Source organism: Xenia sp. Carnegie-2017, unplaced genomic scaffold (genome assembly GCF_021976095.1).
Source record: "Xenia sp. Carnegie-2017 unplaced genomic scaffold, XeniaSp_v1 HiC_scaffold_1, whole genome shotgun sequence".
Classification (NCBI taxonomy): Eukaryota; Metazoa; Cnidaria; class Anthozoa; order Malacalcyonacea; family Xeniidae; genus Xenia; species Xenia sp. Carnegie-2017.
The window spans coordinates 2,726,281-2,742,543 of NW_025813402.1; the positions used below are offsets into that span (position 1 = coordinate 2,726,281).

General features: G+C 36.0%; 4 protein-coding genes across 4 annotated transcripts; 1 reads left to right on the forward strand and 3 right to left on the reverse strand.

Annotated features, from left to right (window-relative positions):
• Positions 1–40: 40 nt before the first annotated feature.
• LOC124439166 (dynein light chain Tctex-type 5-like) lies at positions 41–1,305 on the forward strand. The gene has a single exon (XM_046989405.1). The coding sequence runs from the start codon at positions 77–79 to the stop codon at positions 746–748; it is 672 nt and encodes a 223-aa protein (XP_046845361.1). The 5' UTR covers positions 41–76; the 3' UTR covers positions 749–1,305.
• LOC124439150 lies at positions 777–6,044 on the reverse strand. Its single transcript, XM_046989381.1, has 16 exons — positions 5,810–6,044; positions 5,690–5,737; positions 5,520–5,598; positions 5,324–5,439; positions 5,077–5,148; positions 4,744–4,915; positions 4,124–4,190; positions 3,879–3,954; positions 3,732–3,806; positions 3,100–3,183; positions 2,929–3,021; positions 2,604–2,687; positions 1,642–2,518; positions 1,319–1,433; positions 1,133–1,181; positions 777–1,060 (listed from the first exon to the last, which is right to left on the reverse strand). Exons 1-16 carry the CDS (start codon positions 5,930–5,932, stop codon positions 1,010–1,012), a joined length of 2,181 nt encoding a protein of 726 aa, XP_046845337.1. The 5' UTR covers positions 5,933–6,044; the 3' UTR covers positions 777–1,009.
• Positions 6,045–6,214: 170 nt separating this feature from the next.
• Positions 6,215–7,837, reverse strand: LOC124439160 (isatin hydrolase-like). Its single transcript, XM_046989392.1, has 2 exons — positions 7,294–7,837; positions 6,215–6,732 (listed from the first exon to the last, which is right to left on the reverse strand). Exons 1-2 carry the CDS (start codon positions 7,811–7,813, stop codon positions 6,389–6,391), a joined length of 864 nt encoding a protein of 287 aa, XP_046845348.1. The 5' UTR covers positions 7,814–7,837; the 3' UTR covers positions 6,215–6,388.
• A 5,693-nt stretch (positions 7,838–13,530) lies between these two features.
• LOC124452528 (isatin hydrolase-like) lies at positions 13,531–15,133 on the reverse strand. Its single transcript, XM_047003120.1, has 2 exons — positions 14,588–15,133; positions 13,531–14,048 (listed from the first exon to the last, which is right to left on the reverse strand). Exons 1-2 carry the CDS (start codon positions 15,105–15,107, stop codon positions 13,705–13,707), a joined length of 864 nt encoding a protein of 287 aa, XP_046859076.1. The 5' UTR covers positions 15,108–15,133; the 3' UTR covers positions 13,531–13,704.
• Positions 15,134–16,263: the final 1,130 nt, after the last annotated feature.

The window sequence follows — 16,263 nt, forward strand, 5'->3', positions numbered from 1 at the left end:
ATTACATCCATTACAAAATATTTCGTTAACTGTTGTTTAATTGAAACGGAAAATAGATGTCCTGTATTTCTTTACAATGAATAACTATAACATTCATCGAGAAATGCAAAGATCTCCAGCAAAGACTAGTCTTATAGGAATGATACGAACTAGAAAGTTGGCTATCAAATTGAAACGTCGAGCACAGTTTCTTGTTGCTCATAAAAATCGTCGTGAAAACTTTGGTACTACGGCAATAATTCATCATGATATTCCTCAACAAAGTTATTTTCATAGAAATATCTTCGGTATAAATAATGAAAGATATAATCTTACCTCAGGCGACGGAAAAACAACAGCAAGCAGAGAAGTTCCTTCAACACAAAAGCATGATAGAAGAATTCGACAAGTTGGGAAGTTTATAACGAGACCAGAGAACATTTTTCCTGTCATAATGGCTGAGTTAAAGATCAGTGAAATATTGGAGCGTCGATTGAAAAACACCAAATACTCTTCAACGTTTGGAAAGGAAATAAGCAAAAGTTTGTCCAATGAAATAAAGAGAGAAGTGAAAACATGTTATGATCTTCAGAGATTCAAGTTGATTTGTATTGTTAACTTGGGAGAGATTAAATTTTCAATCTTAGGAAATGCTATGTTTGGCAGTCGTTGTCTTTGGAATACAATCACCGATAATTTTGCTTCATCTTCCTATCAAAACGCTGAATTGTTTGCTGTTGCTACGATATATGCACTTTATCAAGAGTAATTTCTCATAAACGACTCACTAAGAAATGTTGGAGGACTTAAAATCTAAAAATTTTATACATGTTCGCTGCCTGTTGCTACCTCATATTTCAATATTTTCTTTTTTTCAACAATGAAGACTGTACGTGAAGGACAACAATGAAAAATTTTTATAGTAAGACATAAACTTAGCTTAGCTGTTGCCTAGCAACGCGTTTGAAACACAATTATACGCATGCGCAGTTATTTCTTCTCACTCCAGAATAACCACGGACCCATTTCTTCATTTGCAGTTGACATGAGAAGAAAGAGCAAACCAACCATTACCAGATTTCTAAAAACAAATATTTCGCAATGATAATACATATTTCAATGTAAATGTCATCTTTCAACATTGTTAACTTACATTACTCAGCAAAGATTTACGAGATATATCTGTTGTTTTGGTGCAACTTCTACAAAATTATATAATTCATGATAGTAACTTTAATAGAACAACGACATAATGAAATATACATACAACATAGTGTTAAATATATATAGTGCCGTAAATAAAGTTAAAACAATTGAATGAAAAAACAGCGTAGTTTACCGTTGGTCATGCCACATCGAGACATGCTTTGGTTGATGAAATCTTTGACAAGTAGACATCTCATCAGTATACGGTAAAAATGGCGAAGTTTGCGATGACTGGGCACTCTCTTTGTCTGGTAATAATGTAATTAAGTATTTAATATTCTTCTTTCGGCAAGAACAGGTGTATCAATTACGACAAAACTTTCTCATTACATTTGCCCAATATTTAAACAACATTTTCTAAGGATAACTACAACACAATAAACAAGAATGATATATGTTTTACTTACAAACACAATGCAATGTCATGTGCTTTATTTATAAAATATGAAATTATACCTGCATTATCAAAGCGACCAATAGCGTTTGTTTGATTTCGACCAATAAAAACACACGGTTGTTGAAATCCTTTATCATTAACTGTGATTGATGTATTTTTGGTATCGAGTTTATTCGCACTGATTGGATTGGCGTAATTATAAAATAGAGGTGATGTTATAATATTTTCTCGAGACATTTCCTTATTCCCACATGTCCTTCGTTTATCCCGAGACGTTGTTTTATCCTCACATGTCCTTTGGTTATCCCGAGACGTTGTTTTATCCTCACATGTCCTTTGGTTATCCCGAGACGTTGTTTTATCCTCACATCTCCTTTGGTTATCCCGAGACGTTGTTTTATCCTCACATGTCGATTTTTTATCCGAAAACGTCGTTTTATCCTCACATGTCCTTTGGTTATCCCAAGACATTCCCTTGTCCTCATATGTCCAGTGGCTGAATATGTTCGCATGGATATTCTCATTACCGGCGTTTGCACCAATTTGATGCAGACGACAAGGTATCTCATTATCTTGTTCTTCAACATTATTTGAAAATATGCCATTTGTCATACTTTTTACATTCGATTGAGGGAAGTGACGAGAAAAATTATTAACATCAACAGTTGTAGTATCACGATCTAACGACTTTGTTACATCAACAGGTGTAGTACCATGATCTAATGTCTTTGTTACATTAACAGGTGTGGTACTATGATCTAATGCCTGGGTTACATCGACAGCTTTTGTGCCACAAGCTATAGGCATGGTTATAATTGGTGCAACTGAATGGTAATTTTGTTCATTGTTCAATGAGCCACCATCATCCATTGACTTCGATATTTCAGGAGTATAATTGCTATTATGGCTTGATTCTTTTATTGATAATTCGTCTACCTAAAATGCGCATTAAATCTTTTAGAAATCAGTCATTAATACGTCTCTGCATTAAAGAGAATAAGCTCTCCACTGCGTTTCATACGTTGATAGCTTTTGTTGATACATTCTTCACATTTTCTATTTCATTCTTTAGTTTTTCATTTTCACTTTGCAAAAAAATCATTTCCTAAAAAGGACACAAAAAAGAGTACATCTTTCTTTCCCTTATCATCTCAATTTATCCTTTCAAAAACTACATCGACATCTTTGTGTATTCACGACACATTCATTAAAGTAAAGTTGATCCACAAGCTTGCAAAAATATGACAGACTACAAAAAAAAGACAGACTACCAAAAATGACAGATTACCAAAATTTTAAAGTAAAAGCTTAAAAAAATAACAAAGAAAATATTGAATCTTACTTACATCAGTGAGTGTGTCTATGAATACTTGTTGCTGTTGAACTGTAAATAAAATTTCCTCTTTGAATTTTTTGTTCTTTTGTTCCTCAGATTCACACTGTATCAAATATTAAAAACTCATAAAATATAAAATTTTCCTTATGCTACTGCTCATTGAGGAAATATTTTGTCTTACCTTACTTAAGTATTCCGTAATCTTTACAAACGATTTTAAAATGAATGTTGCAAAATCTTTCATATCATCATCAATACTTGCTTTCTGTAAAAAAATATTTTATTTTCAGAAAAAACGTCGACCCAGTGTAAATATAACGCAATAATATAGTACAACAGAGTAATAAAGTTATTCCTACTGTAGACGTACATAACACAAATGTACACAGGACAACTTCGAAATAACGTTATATCCAATGCAAATAGAACAGATAAAGTAGAAGAAGTTTGTTCTAAGCCTGATGGGAACACAGCTGAACGTTGTATTACGATAAATGTGCAGGCAACAAAGTACTCTCATCGGAACTTCCATTTTTAAACAAAACTTGAGATAAAATTTAGTCAGTTTTTTGTTAGGGTATGCTCGACCTTGTTCACAATGGGAAAAGATGCAGGGCGTTTTGGTATATGTATGAACAGGTCTGGTGTCTCAGCATATGTATGAACAGGTCTAGCTTCTCGGTATATGTATGAACAGGCGTGGAGACTTGGTAAATATATGAACAAGCCTGGCATCTGGGTAAATGTATTTACAGGCGTGGTTTCTGAGCATATGTATGAACAAGTATGCATATCTTTGAGTCTAGTTCTTACAGAAATAAATGATGTTGGTTCTTGGTCAATTTTTAACATGAACCGTTCCATTTCGTCTTCTAGTTCATTGACTATCTGAAAAAGACACAATGCATATTTCTTTATAGGAGACGATATCAAAAGAAGCAACTGTCAACTAATTCTTACATTACGTTTATCACAAACTTCGTCTTTCCCAGGATTTACTCGGCTTGTGTTGCATTTCTCATAAGACTCACCACAACTAAAGACAAAATAATAAAACTGTGTAAATTACACAAAACTGTGCAATAAAAGATGAGTAAAACGCGTGAATCTGGTAAATACCAGATCTAACATGAGTGTAGAGATATTTTCATAGATTTCTTTAAAAACTCAAAGTTGCCCAAATGCGCACAAATTTTAACCATTACCTGTACGTTTCTGACAGTTCTTCTTTTTCTTGAGACTGTCTTCGTTGGAATGTTTCCACATCTTTCCCTTAGTTGAATTAATTTTCATAAATTAGTGACAAATAGGAATCAAATCATGTTTCTTACTATTAAAATGTGATTAAGACAATAAATTTTGTAACGTCAACTTCATGGTAAAAGGTCAGTATTACAACAATTAGTCAGGACAGACAGGAAACAGAGGGATAGAGAATAATTTTCAGGGATACATTTAGGGGAGGAGTGTGGATGGATGTGCATCCCTACAAGCATAATCTAATTCAAACTTGAGCAACCCCCAAAACCATCATGAATCTTTCTCTATGTTTGTTATTTTGATACATTGATTTCATTTGTTAAGTTTTTTCACATTAAGTTTATACATTACTTTGAGACAGTTATTTACAATAGGTGCAATTGAGTAATATAATGATGTCATAGGTTGAAGGATAACGTTTTGCCCCAGGTCCCCCAAATTCTATTTGCTACCCAGCAAAAAGTATTTTTCTTCTGTTGTTTTTAACAATGCATAAAATTAACATCTTATTGATTGAAGACACCAAGCAAATATAAACTTTCTTTAATGATCTTGAAATTTGTACCTTGTTGAATCATAGACCAATCATTCAATGCTATATTATCCATGACACTTTCACTCAAAACATCTAAGGTGGAAGCTCCAACTGATGGATGACTGGTGAATGCAAGATTTTGAACAACTTCATGTTTATTTCTTTGAGGAGCAAGAGTTATATTGGGAAAACCTTTAAATTTCTGAATAATGTAACAGTGTGTTAGTCATGACATTATGCTGCAGGAAGTTAACCTTTGTGAAAATTAAACATGATGTTTGTCTCTTATATCATGTTATCTGTTTAGGTGATTGAAAATAAGTGATTGAAATTTCACTACTTTTTGAAATACCGCTAACTGACCTTGGGATCATCACCAAATATATCTGGAACTGACGAAAGCTTTTTATCACTGTACGTTAAAGTTTCTTGCAACTGTAACAATGTTATTGCAACATTATATTAGACATAAATATTCACAGTAAGATAATCAGTTTATTATATTATATAAATTTAATGAAATTGTAAAGTTACTTGACACTTACATACAAAAATAACAAAGAAAATTAAAACCAGACACTCATGAAACATTAAACTACAAAAAAACAACCTTCTTGTTGGAATTCATGATCTCCTTCAAAACGGAAGGTTGTGCCTTTCTGGCATTTTCCAAAAACCAAATGTTTCTTTTGTTATCAGGTGTTTTAAATATTTCTTCACCATTTCCTACAGATAAATGTCTGTGCATTACTATATTTTATCTTGAAAAGGCAGCATGAATCAAGACGAAATAAAAAATCATTCACCAAGTGATTTATTGGGAACTTTATCCATTGGTGAGTTTGAACATCTTAATATGGGTTGATGTAATTCATGTCTTTTTTGCTGAGAAAAAAATTATTTATGTTGAAACAGTGTTTTTTTAAATGAATTTATCAACCATTCATTCTTTAAAAAGTTTATAATCAGTACTCACCAGTTCTTCTTTTGTAGGTTTATGAACTAACAAATCTGATATGGTACTCTAAAAATGATGAAGTAAGAAAAATTATATAAATGCATTCGTCTCTAAACATATTCAAAAATAATAGCTTACATCCCACGGTGGCTTCTTACGACTTTTGGATTTTGAACGAAAATTATCGACTTTCTTTGATCGTTTCGTTGATCTTCGACTCGCCATTTTAAATTGAGCGCAAAAAAACTCCTTGGATTTCATCCATCAAAATGTGTTGAAAATTGTTATTTTATAAGCATCGACCGTATGTTAACGGTAAACAGCTTCTGTATTACAGGCACCACACAAGGTTTTGTCAATTATAGACACAAGCAAGCAACAAACCTGGTTAACATCGGTTAACAAAATGATTTCCAAACAAAATGAGACGAACTCATGTTTTCGTGCAAAAAAAGACACCTTATGAACACTAACGTAGTTGCTTTTAAAAGAAATATTCAAATTGACGTCCAACTGACGTCCTGATTATTATTACTTTGTATGTTTTATGAGACTTTTTTCTTTTGTAATATGATTTGAAATAATCTTTATCCATGACAAATGAAAATTTAGATGGTTACAAAATTCTATGGATGTATTTATTATTGAATTAATAGTGCATAATAAATCTTATTTCTAGAAACGTCAATAAAAGCACAAAGTTCGGAAACATACAGTTCAAAAGAAAATATAATAACATGTCAAAAGCATAACTATAAATCTCTGTAAGGAGTTAACATTTGCATCATTTGTACCACCAGATTCCTTTTTCATCGCAATGATCCTTGTTGGACCACCGCTACCCCCTCCTATCTTCATTGGTAGACAATATACCACATAACCAGTAGCTGGTAGTTGATCCAAATAAGCCACATTTTCAAGGGCATATATATTCTCTCCTAATAAAATTTGATGAGATATGTAATTCCTAGATTTTCCATAATCAATCGATGGTGTGTCGATGCCAATGCCTTTAATCTTACGGTTTTGCACCAACCACCTTGCCGCATCTTCGTGAATTCCTAAATTTTATGGAAATAGAAATGACTTATGTACAAAAGCGTAGTGCTCCGAAGTGCTTATAGTCTTGTTGTCTTTAATAAAAGATTTTCTAACATTGTAAAAAACTTTTTTTACCTTATTTCGTGAACTATTGAGGCGTTTGTTTCGATTTGTTTGTTTGATGTTATCAAAGCGATTATTAATGAACGTGAAATATGCAGTAAAATAAAATTGACCACCAGAAGGAAAACTTTCGAGAAGTAGGCATGCAAGCATTGATGTTGAAAAGAAAATTTATTTTACCTGAAGAAAATCTTTTACCAAAGACAAAAATTTAAGTTTAAGTTTATGGTTAAGATTATTGAAAAAGTTACTATTAAACATTTGGTCGCAAAAACAGCTATGAAAACGGATTATTTTATCTACGAACGCCAATATCTCGGTGTAATCATAATTAAATAATTTATATTGTACTGCTAGTTAGTTTCCGGTACTTGTATCACATGCACAGGTAACTTCATGAGGTCAAGGTTGAGAGATTAACATTTTTCATTATTGGCAGAAAAACAACTATACTTTACCTGGAAAAGTATACAATGATGGGTTGGTTGTATTTGTTCCAAAATACTTTTCGTTGTTCAACCAATATTTTCCATATCCAGTAAACACAAACATTATACAGTCATTAGGAATGGCACCATAAACACTCTCCCAATCCTTCAAGTCTTGGACAGTTAATTGAGCACTGCGATTTGTGGAGGCTTTAATTGATATATTAACTACAACAGCATCACCTATAAAATTTTCGATCGGAATGACATCCAATGTCCATTTTCCGTGTGCAAAATGAATCGGCGCATCCATATGGGTTCCCCCGTGTTCAGCTGCTTCGTATTCATAAATAGACAAATATGGCACGATTGTCTCGTTGCCATCTTTTAGAGGACCATCAAATACAACTGGATGATTGAATCGCCTGTTGTTTCCCCAATACATCGTTTCATTATCAAAAACATAGCTAAGGTCAATTGGCTTACACTCTAAAAATGTAAGTAAATTTACAGTAACAAGTAGTTTGAAAATACAGATGCCTGAAGACATGTTTGCTTCGTGAATACTACAATTCAAAGCTGCCACAATGACGTCTATTAGCATTAAGCAATGTCATTAGTGCATGAAAATTGTGGTGGCATAAAAAATGCGGAGAGCGGAATAGGATTGTAGAGTGTCTCTAGTAAAATGATAAACAAACACTGATTGAGACACACATAGTAAGTCGTGACCATGCAACGCTTTCTACCTTCCATAAAATGGTAAATAAGAAGAACTATTAAAAATACTTCACCTCCACACCAGTGTTAGACATTTCTTCATTTTTCAATACGTACTCCTTGTAAATCGTAATACAATACCGAGCTGTAAAGCGTGTTTTTAGCTTATGAGAGAAAGCATATTTTTTGTTTTCATCAGCATATCGAATTTCATTGCATTTATCACCTCTTAACCACAGAGCCCTCTGGGTTATGAGAAAAGCATATTTTATATATATATTTATATATTATAGTTAGCTTATGAGAGAAAGCATATTTTTTTTGTTTTCATCAGCATATCGAATTTCATTGCATTTATCACCTCTTAACCAGTGTTAGCTGAGTCACTGCACATACTACAAAGTTACTGCAAATACGTTGCTGCATGGCCAGTCCTGATATCATGGTGCTTAATGCGTTAACTATGAATTTGAGTGCCTTTTTTTTCAAAGCCATGAATAGAATCTCGTTTACTTCATTAAAATAATTGCGTAATTTATATTAAGTTATTATTAACAAACAAAGAGCAGGATTATACAATTATGTGTTAAGTATTGGCCGTCTATTTGGTGACTACCCACCTCTATGTCACCCACATGTACGCTCTGTGTACCTCTATGTCACCCACATGTACGCTCTGTGTACTTATTTATTTTGGATCAGTTGATGTTATTGATGGAGGCGTAACAGACATGGTGGAAAATGCACACTGCGGAGACGGAGTGCGGAGTCTCTCCTAATGCAAAAATTGATACTTATAACACGGACTCCACATTTTCCATTTCATGCCCCTACAGTGTGGAAAATATGGAGTCTCACTAAAAATGTTCCTCTTTCAAAGAATACGCGATAAATAGAAAAATCACTAGCCTTAAGGTTGAATCGCTTAATGTAAATTAAAAGACATTCGTTAAATTAAAGGATTTACCGAAGACTGTCATGTTTTTCTTTTGTCATAGACTTTAATAGAACAGTGTGGCTCGAGGTGCGACTCCGCATTTTCCATTCTGTGGGGGCATATTGATAAGTGGAAAATGCGCAGTTGGTGTTTGAAGTATATCTTTGCATTAGGAAAGACTCTGCACTACGACTCTGAAGTCCGCATTTCCACCATCCGCACTCCGCATTTTCTACCATGTTACCTGTTTAGGTGATTGAAAATAAGTTATAAAATTTCACTACTTTTTGAAATACCGCTAACTGACATTGGGATCATCACCAAATATATCTGGAACTGACGAAAGCTTTTTTTCACTGTACGTTAAAGTTTCTTGCAACTGTAACAATGTTATTGCAACATTATATTAGACATAAATATTCACAGTAAGATAATCAGTTTATTATATTATATAAATTTAATGAACTTGTAAAGTTACTTGACACTTACATACAAAAATAACAAAGAAAATTAAAACCAGACACTCATGAAACATTAAACTACAAAAAAACAACCTTCTTGTTGGAATTCATGATCTCCTTCAAAACGGAAGGTTGTGTCTGTCTGGCATTTTCCAAAAACCAAATGTTTCTTTTGTTATCAGGTGTTTTAAATATTTCTTCACCATTTCCTACAGATAAATGTCTGTGCATTACTATATTTTATCTTGAAAAGGCAGCATGAATCAAGACGAAGTATAAAATCATTCACCAAGTGATTTATTGGGAACTTTATCCATTGGTGAGTTTGAACATCTTAATATACAAACAAACAACAAACAACATTTATATACCGGCCAGTATTAATCCACGTCAGGGGGGTTGACCGGTCCATGAATTTTTCCACGCCACACGTCTCTATCTCTCGCCATATCTCTCGTTATACCCATCGCCTTCATATCACTGTTCACAGCATCCATCCATCTCTTTCTCGGTCTACCTCGTTTGCGGACTCCATCAACATTCATATGCAACGTTCTACGAATTTCAGCACTTTCTTCCCTCCTTTCCACATGCCCAAACCACCTCAAACGCTGGCGCCTTACCCAATTCTCGATACACTCAACACCAACTCTTTCTCTAATCTCTTCACTTCGAATCCTATCCATCAACGTTACACCACACATCATCCTAAGCATTCTCCTTTCCGTCGACGCCAATCTTCTCAGGTCCTCTGCTTTCGGCGCCCAACACTCTGCTCCATATCCCAAAACACTTCTAACACATGCCTTATACAATTCTCCCTTCTGCTTCAACGAAGTCGACTTTCCGCACAACATTCCCGACAACTCTCTAAAACTCCACCACGCTGCTTGAACTCTGTTCCTCACCGCTTGCTCGTACCCTCCACCATCATTTAACACATCGCCCAGATATTTAAACTCCGATACACCTTCCAAACTCACGTCACCCAGTTCAAACCGTTCAATCGCGACTCGCCCACCACTTCGACACGTCCCGCACTCAAAATCAGTTACTTTGTCAATGCACCACGGACACCTGAACATCTTCCATGAACCCACTTACCGCATTTCCCCACATTATCAATTCACTCCAACTCTTTTCCACACACACCACATGGCCATTTATCACTGTCCTTCACCTCCACCTGCCTCGAGCATCTCATGCCCTTCGTCTTTGCCTCATTCACTTTCAGTCCCTTGACTTCTATTGCCGTTTTCCATTCTCGGTACCATTCCATGACTTTCTGCTTCGACTCCGCCACCAAGACAATGTCATCTGCATACAACAAACACCAGCATCCTTCTTTTCTTCTCACTTCCTCTGTCAGTACATCCATCACACAAGCAAACAGTAACGGCGACAAGACTGAACCTTGATGAACACCAACTTTTACCTCAAAAACACCAGATCTAGCACCTTCCTCCGTAACCACCGCCTCAACACCTTCATAAGTCTCCATAACTGCCCGAACCATATTCTCTGTCACACCTTTCTTACGCAGCGCGTACTCGATCACCTTTCTCGGAACTCTATCAAACGCCTTCTCCAAATCTACAAACACCATATACAATTCTCTGTCCTTTCCAAAAATTCTCCTGCAGCTGCCTCAACACAAAACACGCATCCGTCGTTCCTCTCCCCGGTATGAATCCATACTGCTCTTCCCCCATCCGAACAACTTCCCTCAACCTTCTTTCAAACACTCTCTACTATCTTCAACGCATGCTCCATCAGCTTAATAGTCCTGTAATTCCCACATACCGTCGCTGCTCCTTTTCCTTTGTACAGCGGGACCACTAGACTCTTTCTCCATGTACTCGGCATCTTTGAGCCCCTCAAAACCTCGTTCGCTACATTACACAACTCTCTCACGCATAGTTCATTGTCCAACATTTCGCTACCCACTTCACTCGGTCCCGTCGCCTTTCCTTTCTTCATCTTGCGCAGAGCCGCCGCCACCTCATCAACAGTCACTATTTCCCACGGCCCAAAAACTTCATCCGCTTCAACTTCTCCATTCCACTCATTCTACATTCATCAAACGGTCACAGTACGCCCTCCACACTTCTAACCTGTCTTCCAATAACACCTTCAACTCCCCATCGTGGTTCTGCACGCCGGAGCACCAAAATATCGTTCCTCTCCTTCTTGCTCCTTCTAGCAGTTCTAAACAACGCTTTTCGTCCATTCTCCTGCATTTTTACGAGAAGCTCTTTCTGATGTCTTTCTATCGCTTTAGCCACCTCCTTTCGCGCCTTTTTCTTGAATCGGATGTAATCGATCCTATCAGCTTCAGTCCGCGACTTTCTCCACCTTTTAAATGCCAACTTCTTCGCGCCAATCACTTCGCTGACTCGTTGATCCCACCACCATGCCTGTTCTTCTACTACACCGCCTTTACTTCTACAACATACCTTCTCCGCTGCCTTTAAACACCCTTCTCCATCGTCCATCGCTCCACCGTCTCACCCTCAACATTCAATGTCGCAATTTCGTCACGGAAACACTGCTTCCCTTCATTCGATCGTAACTTCCATAGCTTGCCTTTACCCTCAACCTTCTCCTTTTCACCTTCCTGATTCTCCAGTCCATGACCAGCAGCTTGTGCTGGGTCACACATTCTCTCCTGCAATCACTTTTGCATCCTTCACGTTTTCCTCTCTTCTTCATTCACCAGTATATAATCCACCACCGTCCTACTGTCACCAGATTCATACGTTACAAGCTTGCTTTCTTCCTTTATAAACCACGTATTCACTACCACCATCCCACAACTCGCTGCTAACCAATATCGCCTCGCCTTCAGCATTCATATCACCAACTCCAAAACCTCCATGCACAGTATCTTTTCTTCCACATGACCGTTCCAATCCAATCACCTCAATCCGCCCTTGTCTTCACATACACGTTGTCGGGAATCTTCCTTCTGCATACACCACGAATCACAATCGGCCTCCTAACTACATCAACTCTCAGGACTCTGTCCGAAACTCTTCCTGACTTCGCCCAATCCTCTTATCGCAAAGCCAACACCATTCTGCCACTTCCGTTCCCTTCCAAAACCACTTAAATCTCGCTCCATTATCTTCACCCTTTATGACTCTCGTACCTTCACCTTTAAACCTTACCTCCTGAAACCCACACATCAACTTTCCTTCTCTTCAACATGTCCGCCACTTCTGCACTCCTTCCTTCATTGTCCCAACGTTCACTGTGCCTACCCGAAGGGTGACACTTCCACAACCATTCGATCCGGAGATTCTTCGCACCCCCTGCCCACTGAAGGGCTGCCGGGGACTGGGGGCCATATCTTCTTTTCCAAAGTCCATTAATTTTGTTGGAGCAAAAGTTTTACGGTAGGATGCCCTTCCTTACACCAACCCCTTTTAGTCGTCTTTTACGACACGCAGAGGATACGTTGGCGCAATTCTAAGCCGGCAACCACACGGCAAACATCTTAATATGGGTTGATGTAAGTCATGTCTTTTTTGCTGAGAAAAAAATTATTTATGTTGAAACAGTGTTTTTTTAAATGAATTTATCAACCATTGATTCTTTAAAAAGTTTATAATCAGTACTCACCAGTTCTTCTTTTGTAGGTTTATGAACTAACAAATCTGATATGGTACTCTAAAAATGATGAAGTAAGAAAAATTATATAAATGCATTCGTCTCTAAACATATTCAAAAATAATAGCTTACATCCCACGGTGGCTTCCTACGACTTTTGGATTTTGAACGAAAATTATCGACTTTCTTTGATCGTTTCGTTGATCTTCGACTCGCCATTTTAAATTGAGCGCAAAAAAACTCCCTGGATTTCATCCATCAAAATGTGTTGAAAATTGTTATTTTGTAAGCATCGACCGTATGTTAACGGTAAACAGCTTCTGTATTACAGGCACCACACAAGGTTTTGTCAATTATAGGCACAAGCAAGCAACAAGCCTGGTTAACATCGGTTAACAAAATGATTTCCAAACAAAATGAGACGAACTCATGTTTTCATGCAAAAAAAGACACTTTATAAACACTAACGTAGTTGCTTTTAAAAGAAATATTCAAATTGACGTCCAACTGACGTCCTGATTATTATGACTTTGTATGTTTTATGAGACTTTTTTCTTTTGTAATATGATTTGAAATAATCTTTATCCATGACAAATGAAAATTTAGATGGTTACAAAATTCTATGGATGTATTTATTATTGAATTAATAGTGCATAATAAATCTTATTTCTAGAAACGTCAATAGAAACACGAAGTTCGAAAGCATACAGTTCAAAAGAAAATATAATAACATGTCAAAAGCATAACTATAAATCTCTGTAAGGAGTTAACATTTGCATCATTTGTACCACCAGATTCCTTTTTCATCGCAATGATCCTTGTTGGACCACCGCTACCCCCTCCTATCTTCATTGGTAGACAATATACCACATAACCAGTAGCTGGTAGTTGATCCAAATAAGCCACATTTTCAAGGGCATATATATTCTCTCCAAACAAAATTTGATGAGTTGGGAAATTCCTAGATTTTCCATAATCAATTGATGGTGTGTCGATGCCAATGCCTTTAATCTTACGGTTTTGCACCAACCATCTTGCCGCATCTTCGTGAATTCCTAAATTTTATGGAAATAGAAATGACTTATGTACAAAAGCGTAGTGTTCTGAAGTGCTTATCGTCTTGTTGTCTTTAATAAAAGATTTGCTAACATTGTAAAAGACTTTTTTACCTTCTTTCGTGAGCTATTGAGGCGTTTGTTTTGATTTGTTTGTTTGATGTTATCAAAGCGATTATTAATGAACGTGAAATATGCAGTAAAATAAAATTGACCACCAGAAGGAAAACGTTCGAGAAGTAGGCATGCAAGCATTGATGTTGAAAAGAAAATTTATTTTACCTGAAGAAAATCTTTTACCAAAGACAAAAAGTTAAGTTTAAGTCTAGGGTTAAGGTTAAGGTTATTGAAAAAGTTACTATTAAACATTTGGTCGCAAAAGCAGCTATGAAAACAGATTATTTTATCTACAAACGCCAATATCTCGGTGTAATTATAATTATATAATATATATTGTACTGCTAGTTAGTTTCCGATATGAGGTCAAGGTTGAGAGATTAACATTTTTCATTATTGGCAGAAAAACAACTATACTTTACCTGGAAAAGTATACAATGATGGGTTGGTTGTATTTGTTCCAAAATACTTTTCGTTGTTCAACCAATATTTTCCATATCCAGTAAACACAAACATTATACAGTCATTAGGAATGGCACCATAAACACTCTCCCAATCCTTCAAGTCTTGGACAGTTAATTGAGCACTGCGATTTGTGGAGGCTTTAATTGATATATTAACTACAACAGCATCACCTATAAAATTTTCGATCGGAATGACATCCAATGTCCATTTTCCGTGTGCAAAATGAATCGGCGCATCCATATGGGTTCCCCCGTGTTCAGCTGCTTCGTATTCATAACTAGAGTAATAGGGAACGATTGTCTCGTTGCCATCTTTTACAGGACCATCAAATACAACTGGATGATTGAATCGCTTGCTGTTTCCCCAATACATCGTTTCATTATCAAAAACATAGCTAAGGTCAATTGGCTTACACTCTAAAAATGTAAGTAAATTTACAGTAACAAGTAGTTTGAAAATACAGATGCCTGAAGACATGTTTGCTTCGTGAATACTACAATTCAAATGCCGCCCCTATGACGACTATTAGCATTAAGGTATGTCATTTGTGTATGAAATTTGTGGTAGTATGAAAAATGCGGAGAGCGGAATAGGATTGTAGAGTGTCTCTATTAAAATGATAAACAAACACTGATTGAGACACACACAGTAAGTCGTGACCATGCAACGCTTTCTACCTTCCATAAAATGGTAAATAAGAAGAACTATTAAAAATACTTCACCTCCACACCAGTGTTAGACATTTCTTCATTTTTCAATACGTACTCCTTGTAAATCGTAATACAGTACCGAGCTGTAAAGCGTGTTTTTAGCTTATGAGAGAAAGCATATTTTTTTTGTTTTCATCAGCATATCGAATTTCATTGCATTTATCACCTCTTAACCACAGAGCCCTCTGGGTTATGAGAGAAAGCATATTTTTATATATATATTTATATATTATAGTTAGCTTAAGAGAGAAAGCATATTTTTTTTGTTTTCATCAGCATATCGAATTTCATTGCATTTATCACCTCTTAACCAGTGTTAGCTGAGTCACTGCACATACTACAAAGTTACTACAAATACGTTGCTGCATGGCCAGTCCAGATATCATGGTGCTTAATGCGTTAACTATGAATTTGAGTGCCTTTTTTTTCAAAGCCATGACTAGAGTCTCGTTTACTTCATTAAAATAATTGCGTGATTTAAATAAAGTTATTATTAACAAACAAAGAACAGGATTATACAATTATGTGTTAAGTATTGGCCGTCTATTTGGTGACTACCCACCTCTATGTCACCCACATGTACGCTCTGTGTACCTCTATGTCACCCACATGTACGCTCTGTGTACTTATTTATTTTGGAACAGTAGATGTTTTTGATTTTGGCGTAACAGACATGGTGGAAAATGCAGACTGCGGAGACGGAGTGCGGAGTCTCTCCTAATGCAAAAATTGATACTTCTAACATGGACTCCACATTTTCCATTTCATGCCCCTACAGTGTGGAAAATATGGAGTCTCACTAAAAATGTTCTCTTTCAAAGAATACGTGATAAATAGAAAAATCACTAGCCATAAGGTTGGATCTTTAACGTAAATTAAAAGACATTCGTTAAATTCTATACAATAGTTTAAACCTTTATTCC